Source organism: Elephantulus edwardii, unplaced genomic scaffold, assembly GCF_000299155.1.
Source record: "Elephantulus edwardii isolate Elephantulus edwardi_28Jun2011 unplaced genomic scaffold, EleEdw1.0 scaffold00296, whole genome shotgun sequence".
NCBI lineage: Eukaryota > Metazoa > Chordata > Mammalia > Macroscelidea > Macroscelididae > Elephantulus > Elephantulus edwardii.
This window is the reverse complement of record NW_006400046.1, coordinates 2,519,084-2,529,509: the sequence shown is the minus strand read 5'-3', so window position 1 is coordinate 2,529,509 and position 10,426 is coordinate 2,519,084. Positions and strand designations below refer to the sequence as shown.

The following is a 10,426-nucleotide window of genomic DNA, read 5'->3' as shown; positions in this document are numbered from 1 at the left end:
GTCACCCCATAATCACGTACAAGTGCTTTGGCTTGGTGTTCAAGGCCTTTGCGATTTGAACTCAGCTGCCGTCCTGTGGTCCATATAAACAGCTCAGAGTACCTGTTGTTACATGCCATCAAATGGACAGTTCCTAGAAACCCTGTCCTGTGCTGTCCTCATGATCTCTGTCCTGCTGAGGCCCACTGTGGTAGTCACTGTCAGTCCATCTCATTGAGGGTCCTTATTCCCCTGACCCTCTGCCTTTACCAGCACAATGTCTCTCAGCAAGTGAGATGAAATTTCACTATCCTTTCCCTTTAAAAAAAATGGTGTTTTATTTGTGTACCATCAAACCAGATCTGACTAGTATAGGAGATTGTCCATTCTACAACAGAGCATCTGGTGGATTTGAAACTCAGACCTCTGGGGTTGTAGTGCAGCTTCTTGCCACTAGGCTACCAGAGCTCCCCTCATTATTGTTAACTCCTAAAGAGCCTTTTTGCTGCACTTCCTTCAAGACAGAATTGATTTTTTTGGCAATCTGTGAAACTGCCAAAAACATTGATTCTTCTATTGTCTTTAGTCATTCATTGTCAGATGGATAAGATGCAGTTGAAGATACCATGGCTTGGCCATGAATACCTAGGATAAGATTTACGCATTTAGCTTGATCTGCTCAGAAATCCTTCTGTATCTTTTTTTTATGCCCTTCTTGTCATGTGCCATTGAATCTGATCCGATTGGCACAGGAGGAGATTGCCCCTTCTCCTGAAGCGGAGCATCTGGTGGATTTGAACAAACTACACAAGTGCCTCCATGCCTTGTCACAATAACATAGTAACAGTTCCTAAAAAAAGTAATGGTTGCACTACATGTATTATGTGTTAGATACATTGTAAGCACTTTCTTTGACATTTCTGCTTTGAATCTGCCCTCTTGCCTTGAATATGAGCTGACATTGATGGCTCATTTTAAGTGGATAGAAAGCAACAGAAGACAACACTGCATGACCTCCAAGCTAGGCCATTACAGGTGAGCTAATTCCTAGCTGGGAAGTGTTCCTTGGGACAGTTCCCCGGGAACTCAGCTGCCATCCTGTCTGGGGTCTTTGCACCCACACAGGACACATGTAGTCTGTCTTGGCTGACAACTCTAGCTATAGTTCAAGGCATAGTTTTCGGGGTGACTCCTGTCCTGGCCACTAGCTGCACTGGCGTGAGAGACTTCTAACAGGAATAACCAGCTGAACCCAGTAAGCCACCAAAACCATGGGAGAAAATATATCAATAAATTTGGTAACTTTGAAATTACTACATAGCAGTTGACAATCAGAAAAGCTTGCATTAACATTTAATTCAACTGTTCTGTGAGAGTAATCTTAGTTTTCTTCCTTGAGAAAAGTAGATAACTTACAGATGAGGAAACTGGCTTAGAAAAGCCAAACATGCACAAGTCCAGCATGATTACGTGCGAGAATGGAATTGTAAGCCCCGTACCGCTGACACATGCTTAAAAGTGAAAGTCATTGCAATCTGGAGAGCTGGCAGCTGACCCTCCAGTGCATTCTCAAAGCCACAGATCACTTGGGAAGGATAGCCTTTCTCCCTCGGAGCAGCTGGTGATTTTGAACTGTTAGGCAACAACCTTCGGCTTAGCAGAGCAACTTCCTACGGATTACGCCATCAGAACTCCCTTAGACCCAGGATAATGATGATGTGTGTTTGTCTAGTATGAATTGACTCAGCTGACCCTCCAGCAGGTTTTCAGATGCAGTAAATCGCGTGGGAGGAGATTGCCCATCCTGCACAGTATCTGGGGGATTTGCACTGCCTGCCTTGGGCTTTGCAGCACAGTTGCTTACCACTCAGCCACTGAGCTCCCTCAGGCCTGGGTGGTAGCCTTCATTTTCTATAGTTAGTTTACCTTGATCCTCTGCCCAGCACACCTCCCTCTTTGTTTCATTTCAGTACCTGTGTTTGAGGGATGACCCACCCCTTTTCTCAGTCCATATGATTCAGGTGGACCTAAGCCCATTGATAGAAAACATTTCATAGCCTAGATTAGGCCAGTCAGAGCACAGCAGCTTTCTAGATAGTGTTTGATCTGATGACCAGTTGGAACAATGCTGGCTTTGCAGAGAGTGAGGCCGACTTGCCACCACCTGCCTGCCAACTCATCTTACTTTGGTGGTTTGTGTGTTATCAGCAGGATCACCCATGGGAATAGGTTTCAACAGAATTGCTAGACTTAAACTAGGAAAAACCATGCTTGGCAATTTCTGGAAATCAACCAATAGAACCCCTATGGGTTACAAAAGAATGTCATCCAGCATTGTGCAGCAAGGTGAGCCCCTAGGTTGGAAGTCACTGAAAATCTACCGTGCCTCAAAATGTGCTTGAGCATGCCATTGACTGTGAAGATGGTATTGGACTGGGCATCACTTTGCTGGTGCACACGGTCACCTCACCATGAGTCAAAGTTGATTGCATGGCAACTAACAACAGGGCCACTTTCACCACTGGAAACATGGAATTGCTGATCCATTTATAGATCTGTCCCAGAGTGTACCCCAGGGAAAGAATGCCCTAAGAGGCACCACTTAAGTGCCTGGATACAGCTATTCCTGAAGTTATAGTTAGGGATTTGGGGTTGTTTATTTGTTGTTGGGTTTTTTAGTCACTGTTTCAGATCTGGGGATTATGAAATAAGTTTGGTTTTTGCAGCTGAAAGAACCCTATTTTCTCTGACACCGAATTAAATGCTTTTTTCTTCTTAAAACTGTTCCCTTGCTCTGTTCGGGGCTTCCCCCCCCCATTTTAAAAGCATTCATTCATGGTTGCACATTTTTCTCCCTCCTCCTCTGTTCTCTCTCCCCCAGTTCACTTTGCAATGCACCTCTTGTTCCAGATTGTTGTCATACATTAAAAAAAAAATATCTAATGATATATTCCTTCCAGACGGTTTTCCCCCTCATCTGTTCCAATGCAGTGTTTCTTATCTATTTTCCTGTTCTTCCTCCATGTTTATTTTAAAAGAAAATGCTTGTTAAGTATAGGTCAATCATCTTTTGCACTTGAGTGTGGATCGATTCTAACCCCAGAACATGATCACAGATGAGACTTCTGTCAACATGTGGCAACCCTCTTTCCCACTGATTTCTGCAAGAAGCAGCCACATCCAGTGCTCTAGCTAGTGACTTTATTCAGGAGAGAAAGCGGACTATGAGCTTTCTCTTGGAGAACCTGCAGAGAAGGGAGTCTGGGCCTAAGGACAGAGGGATGGGACTGGGGAATCGGGAAGGGGGTAAGGGAGAGGGGTAGGGAGCTGGATTTCTGGAGGGGGCAGGCCTGGGCGAGGGCTGCATCTCCCACCCAAGACCAGGCCCCATCTAGGGCCCGCTGCCGCTTCCACTGCCACTTCCACTGGAGGCAGGGTCCAGGATCGAGGTACGAGGGCGCCGCCGGAGACGCCAGGAAGTGGCCTCCCGGGCCCGCCGCCGGGGTCTGGGACGCGGCAGCACCGAGGCAGAGACGTCAAGGCAGCGTCGGGATCCTGGAGCTGCCACCGCCCAGGTGCGGCCCAGAACCGAGCGGCAAAGGTGCTCGCCATCCACGAAGGTCTGGGAGAAAGGGTGGGGTCTGAGTGGGCGGGGCCAGGTGCACGGGGGCGGGGCTTGAGGCGTGGCCAAGGATCTGGCCTTGGGAAGAGATGTCCAGTACTTTCAGCGTGGGAAGGGACTAAAGGGCGATGGGACCATGGGGCGGATCCACCTGGGAAGCTGTGGGCGCGACTAGGCTTGGGCCAAAGCCTTGAGAAGGGTTAGGGTTAGGGTTAGGGTTAGTTCCTAGTAGGTCTGGAGGAACGCAGATGAGAGGGAGAGAATCAGGTATGTGGCCTGTGGCAGTGTGTGTGTGTGTGTGTGTGTGTGTGTGTGTGTGTGTGTGTGTGTGTGTGTGTGTGTGTGTGTGTGTCCTGCCTTCGCTGTCCTCCTGGTGGCACTGTGGGCCGGATCCAGTCCGGATTGGTCCCGTGGAGAGGACTAATCCAGACAGCTGGGTCCTAGAGAGGGTGTGGACGCCTCCTAGTGTGGTGGCTGGGTTTTGAGACAGAGGAGGAGACCTGGAGAATGCCCGTCTACGTGATCTAGAGTTTAGGACCAGGACTTGATGAGGGGAGTCTCTCCCCTGTCCTTGCCCTCTGTCCCAGGCTCACCTGCCCATAGGTACGGCAGCCAAGCTCACAGCTCCTCCCTTCGGGCGGTGACAGCCAAGCATGACCACAGATGACATCAGCTTCACAGGAGGAGAGCCTGGGGTTGGCGTGTGGAGAGATGAAGGTAGGTAGGAAGGCCCGCAGTCCAAGGCCCCAGTCGGTGTGTGTCTTGACCCTCCCTCTGAGAACGACTCCCCTGGGAGCCTGAACATTTAGGTCTCTCACTCCCCATGCAATCCACTCTTCCATCCATGCCTAGACCCAGCTCATAAGTGGGCCCACATCTGAAGATCTAGCACCATTCTTCTCGCTCAGCTTCTACTCTTCCTCATTATTTTTTACTTTTTAAAAATAATTTTAATGAAAGTTTACAGAGATTTACGGTTTACTGTTATTCATTGTTGTACTTTTCTCCCTGCCCCCCCCCCCAGTTCATGCTTCTTCTTGAAAAGTAAAACTCTTTCATTGTTACGCAATCTCTCATCCCAAGTCCACTCTACTGCGCAGCCTTTATTCTGGACTCCTGTCATGACAATAATACCCAATCATATATACCTTTTAAACAGTTCTTTCCCTCATCTGTTTCAATACATCATTCCTTCCCTCCTTCCCTGTCAACCCCAGTGTCAGTCCCATTTTACAAAGTGGCCCTATGCAATATTTGTCCTTTTGTGACTGAGATATTTCACTCAGCATAATGCCCTCCAGGATCATCTACTTAGTATAGTATTTCATGAGTTCCTTGTTTTCAATGCTGCATAATATTCCATTGTGTGAATATACCAGAGCTTGTCTATCCATTCATTTTTTTGATGGACACGTGGGTTGTTTCCAGCTCTTTGCTATTGCGAACAAAGCCACAATAAACATGGGTGTGCATAATTTTTCTCACTTTTAAACAAGGGCCCCAATCCTTGAGTACCCAGGTCCATAAAGGCCACAACTCCACACAGTCCTTAAGCTGGGACTGCACTGCCCTACCTCATTCTGTTTCCAATCGAAGACATTGGCTCCTTCTAGTCAGACTATGCACATCCAGCACAGGGCTAAGTTAACAGTAGACACCCCCATTCGGCCCTCCTGGACACTACACCCAGCCCCCAATACCACCTAGTCCTACCAGTCCTCGCAGAGCTCAGCGCAGAGTGGCAGGTGGACCTGACTCCGGAGAGCACTTTGGAGGTGATGCAGGAAGTATTCACACCTGAACATTGAAAGAGACAGACCCCCACGGGTCAGGGAAGGAGAGGGCTTCAGGGCCCTCCTGGGAACAACCGGAACAAGAGATGCCACAGGACACTGCTCACCTGGGACTTGCTGCCGCACAGAGTTCTGGGAGAGTCCCAGGGCCAGATTCCTCCGATGTGTCCATCTCTGAGAGACAACAGGGTCTTGATGAGAGGAAAGCTCATGAACTAGGGTCTTAGATATTAAAGTAGGGGTAGGAAACCAAGTCAAGGTGGAGGGTGTCCTCTAAACAGAGAAAATCCTTATCTACATCTTTTCCCCAGACATAAACCTTAATTAAGTATAGACATATGTTTCATGTGTAAATACAACTTTAAGTAATAATAACCATTTATCACAATGAATTTATTTATCATTGTGCTTTGTAGAGGTGCAATTGCACTTATTTTTTATCTCCACAGACCTCTATGAGATAGGTCTGTTATTTTCTTTTTAATGGACTGTGTGAGGCCCAGAAAGGGTAAGTTATTTTGCTGGTGTCACAGCTAAGAAGTGGAGAGATTAGATTTGAAACCAGACAGTTGTCTCAAGAGCATGTTCTCTTCCTTCTCTCTTTTTTAATTGGTTTACATATAATCATTCATTGTTTCTTTAATTTACATTGTGTGTTATGAACCATTTCCATTTATACAATCATTTGTATATGTTGTTTCATTCCTGTACAGTTTGTTTTGTTTTATAAAATCATTTCTATATGCTGTGTTTTATAATAATTAATTACTATTGATCTGTGGCTTTTGCCAACCTGTCTCATCACCTAACGTCCACTCTTTGGCACTAGTCCTCACTGTCCATCCTGGTGGCCCCTCTCACAAGAAAATTCTGGTATGGTGAGGGTTCCTAGATGATAGGGTTAGGTAGGTTCTGAGGCACTCACCTGCCAGATGCAGCTGGCCTGCATCCAGATTGGCTACCAGCCCATGGTGTCCCCAATGTCTAGCTTGGATCAGGCGGCTCCCTCCACAGGCCCCCAGCAGAGTGCATGCCAGGGTTAGTTGAAGGGACCAGGCCAGGCTGCTGGATCCAGTGTAGCCCCTGGCCATGTCCACCTGAGATAAGAACCAGCTGGGGTGGAGGGATTAGGCCGTCTCTTTCTGGGAGCTCAGTGGCACCCTCCCAGTGCACAGCCAGGAGGCAGTGCCAGGCAGGTTAGAGGCTGCAAAGCTCATTAGGAGCCTGTACAATGGCTGGAGCCTTCAAATCCCAAGGGGCACCAAGGTCTGCCTCTAACCCAGGAGCTTCCTCCTTCATCAGATCCATCCCCTTCAGATCCAGGCCACCCCCAAACTTCATGCCCCAGCTTCAATCATAGTCTCTCACCAACCTCAGACCTCAGGCACCCCCTCATTTTTTAGAACAATGGGTGTTCTCCAGCTCTTCTGACACCCAGCCGCCTTCCAGTAATTCCTCCCTCATCTCTGCCCAGCCTCCTCCCTCTCTCTTGATTCCCATGGGCCTCTCTCACGGTCACCTTCTCTCAGTCCACAATCGGCTTAAGGACTGCCTCCCAAGGTTGGGCCTTTGGTACCAAGCTTGGCTGTGTCAGGGCTTGGATTGTGCCCTGAGCCCCAAAAGCTCCAGGTGCAGGGAAAGCTGAGGTAGGGGGGCTATGGAGACAGGACAATCCCTTCCCTATTCCCGCCACCCCAGGCCGGTTCTCACCTGTTAGAGAAGAAGATCTGAGGGCTGCTGAGACACCTCAGGGTCAAGTGCAGGAAACCAGGGAAGTCGAAAGGGGCGTGGTTTCTTACAAGGGCAGGACTTCCCATCTCTCCAGCCCCTCCTCCAGCTGACGAAAGCCCCAGGGACCCAAGGCAAGTGTGTCTATTTATGTTTTTATGTTGTTTGTAACCTAATCTCTAGCTGTTTGTGCTGAGTGTGTGTGTGTGTGTGTGTGTGTGTGTTGACGGTGTAATTATGTGATGTGTGTGCTTGGTGCACCTATCTGTCCCTTGGTGCTGGGTGTGCATTGAACATGTTTGTATGAGTTTGTTGGGTGACTTATGTTTATATTTATCTCTTTTCTGGGTAGTTGTATGTGTATCTGGTTTATAGGGCCTGTATGTGTCCCAGGATATGTGTGCAGCTGAGTAAGAATCAGAAAATTTAAAGATGGTAATATAGGATCAGTGTGGATATCCCTGTGGAGATATTGTAAATCAGTGGGATACTTGTTATTGGCTGTGAGTGAACAAGAGAGAGCATGGTCAGGCGTCAAACAGAGTGTGCGTCTTCATCTGAAATGTATGTATGTATGTACGTGTAGCTGTGTCCTGCAGCTTCTGCGAGTGTATGCTCTTTGTGAACCTTACATCAACTCATTCATCCATTCAATAAACCTTTATTAAGAACCTGGATGTGTCAGGTCTGAGAAGAAACTGTGGACAGAGCATATAAGGCTATACTCTTTTTTGTTTGTTTGTTTTAAAGTTTGCAACTTATTGCTTTTTTAAAAATAATTTTAATGAGCATTTACAGAGATTTTGGATTTCCATTAATAAGGCTATACTCTTTAAAAATTGATATAGTGAAGGAGATGAGAGACAGCCCATGCCTTTAGGGGTGTGGGTGTGTGTTTGCCCATACGTTATGCTTGCTAATTGTTGTTAGGTGCTGTCCAAGCAACTGCAACTCATAATGACCTTATGAAAATGGAGCTGAACCTTGCATTATCCTGTGTCAACCTTATTATTTATAATATACTTGAGCCCATATTACAGTCATTGCATCAATACATTTCATTGAGGATCTTCCTCTCTTTCGCTGACAAAGCATGATGTCCTGTCCAAGGACTAATTCTTCCTCATAACATGGCCAAAATATGGGAGAAGAAGCTTCACCATCCTTGCTTCCAAGGAGTATGCTGACTGTTCTTTCTTGAAGACATATTTGTTCTTTTGGCAGTCCCTGGGATATTCAGTACACTTCTCCATCATGACTTAAAGACATTGATCCTTCTCCTATCTTCCTTAGTCATTGTCCAACTTTCAGATGTGTAACAAGAAATTGAAAAGACAATAGCTTGAATGAGAAGCACCTCAGTCTTTAAACTCACATCACTGCTCTTTAACACCTTAGAGAGCTCCTTGACAGCAGAATTACCCAATGCAAAGTGTCTTTTGATTTCTTGACTGCTGGTGCCAAGGATGTTGCTTAAGGAAAGAGTATATTTGCACATAACTGAGCTCTGGTTCTGAATTATTTGTGTTTAATTGAATGTGCTTATATATTTGTCTTTATTGTGACTACATTTGTTGAGTGTGTGCATGTTTTCTAAGTATGTGTTTGTATGTAGCTGTTTATATACTTATAGAGTATGTCTTTTATTTGTACACGTGTTTGTATGTGTTTATGTTTGCAGAATTTGTATTTTCAGAGTCTTTGTATTTGCTTGGTATTTACCTAATGTGTAAATGCATTTATGTGAGTCTGTGTTTACTGAAAAGTGTTGGTATACTTGTGCTTGCAGGGTGGGGGTGTGTGTTGTGACTACTACCATGAGTCTGTTGTATGTATCCCTCTCACTAGGGTGGGACTGAGTTTCTGTTTATCCCTCACTGCTCTCGGAAGTTTCCAGAATACAACTTACCAACTATAGGTGCTCAGTGTCAAGTAAATGAAAGCTTCAGGCAGCTGTCTCGTGACCTCTTCATAGGTCCTTGGTGATGTCCTGTAAATTCAGCCTTCATAAGCTGATCTGTCTTGGGCATGCTTCAGGGTGCTCATAGGTTCGGCCAGCCCACTTTTGGGCTTCTACCTCCTACTAGGCATAGACCTTTGCATCCCCTAACCTCATTTCTCATCTAAATGCAGGTTTCAGCACCATGGACAGGTGCTTGTGGGATCAGCACCAGGGAGAGCAACCGAAGAAGCCACCACTTTGAAATGGAACTCCAGAAGGGAAGTCCTGACCATGGACAGAGTGAGGTAAAAAAAAAAAAAAAGGAAAATAAGAAAGAAATAGACTCAGCAACACAACAGCTCTGCATGATGCTGAGAGATAGAAAGACAAAGAGACTCTGAAATTACTCAGGCAAAGGTGTAAAGCCGCTGATAAAGAGATGGGTTCTAGCCGCAGGAACATCCAATTAGAGACCTCACCTTTACTCCTATTGGTGAGCAGACAGTGCCCCACCCAATGACGACACCCTCAAGGTCCCTGGGATCTGCCCTGAGCCCAGATCCCTAGGCTTTCCCTCCCTACCCTGCTGCCGAATGCTCAGATCGTGAGTGAGGTCTCCGAAGTTCCCCTCTTCAGCTCCAGGAAACATGGCCCCTCTGCAACCCCTCTTCTCAACTACCAGCTAATCGCTCCTATAAATACAGCTGGGCTGGCCTGGCTACTTAATTCCGAGCAGGAGCGAGGAGGTTACTAGATTTAGGGTTCTCTGCTCTCTGGGAGAGCCTAAGCATTGAAGAGGGTGGAGAGGAAGGAGAATCTATTTGTGTAAATATTTTTCTGAAAGGACTTCTCCATGGGAACGTTTTCCCAGGATCTCTCTTGTAAAGAGGGGTCTCCCGGAGTGAAAACCGTCGCTTTACCAGAATGTCTTTCCTTAGAATGTAGAGTCAGGTGGGCACAATCTTCCACCAGGGTGTATGGCTTATTTGAGAGGAGAGGTCTCGCTGGAATGTTGAAAGGTCACTCGTGGGGATGCGTTCCGGTCAATGTCTCTTCATAGGGTGAAGGGGTATTTGAGGAGCATGGACTCCGGGGGTCATTTTTCTAAGGAATTATTTTCGAGGTCTGAGAAGATTTCTTGATTGGGGGGAACCTCCCTGTGCACCCTTCTCCCCGGAGGAATGTGAGTCCCTAGAGGGGGTCGCGGGAAGGGGGCTGTCACATGAGGAATGTCTCTGGTTAGGGTCTCCTCACGCGAGTGGCTCTCCCCTAGGGTGGCCCTGTTCGGGGTCTCTCCCGGTGGCCTGGCTCCCACGAGGCCATCTGAGGCCCCTCCCCCGCGCGCGGGCAGCTGTGGCCAGG

The 10,426-nt window shown here is 47.1% G+C and overlaps 1 protein-coding gene across 1 annotated transcript; it reads right to left on the bottom strand.

Moving 5' to 3' along the window:
- Nucleotides 1–3,370: 3,370 nt before the first annotated feature.
- RTBDN (retbindin) lies at nt 3,371–9,713 on the bottom strand. Its single transcript, XM_006900832.1, has 7 exons — nt 9,647–9,713; nt 9,544–9,551; nt 6,320–6,491; nt 5,502–5,568; nt 5,315–5,398; nt 4,195–4,291; nt 3,371–3,601 (listed from the first exon to the last, which is right to left on the bottom strand). The coding sequence occupies exons 1-7, from the start codon at nt 9,711–9,713 to the stop codon at nt 3,371–3,373; spliced, it is 726 nt and encodes a 241-aa protein (XP_006900894.1).
- Nucleotides 9,714–10,426: the final 713 nt, after the last annotated feature.

Excerpts from the sequence above, each read along its gene's own strand:
- RTBDN (XM_006900832.1), bottom strand. The coding sequence starts at position 9,713 with ATGTTTCCTGGAGCTGAAGAGGGGAACTTCGGAGACCTCACTCACGAT. Across the intron at positions 5,569-6,319 it reads AGGCCAGCTGCATCTGGCAG|AGATGGACACATCGGAGGAA; the intron begins GTGAGTGCCTCA and ends GTTGTCTCTCAG. Across the intron at positions 4,292-5,314 it reads GCTGAGCTCTGCGAGGACTG|GCTCTCCTCCTGTGAAGCTG; the intron begins GTAGGACTAGGT and ends CGCCAACCCCAG.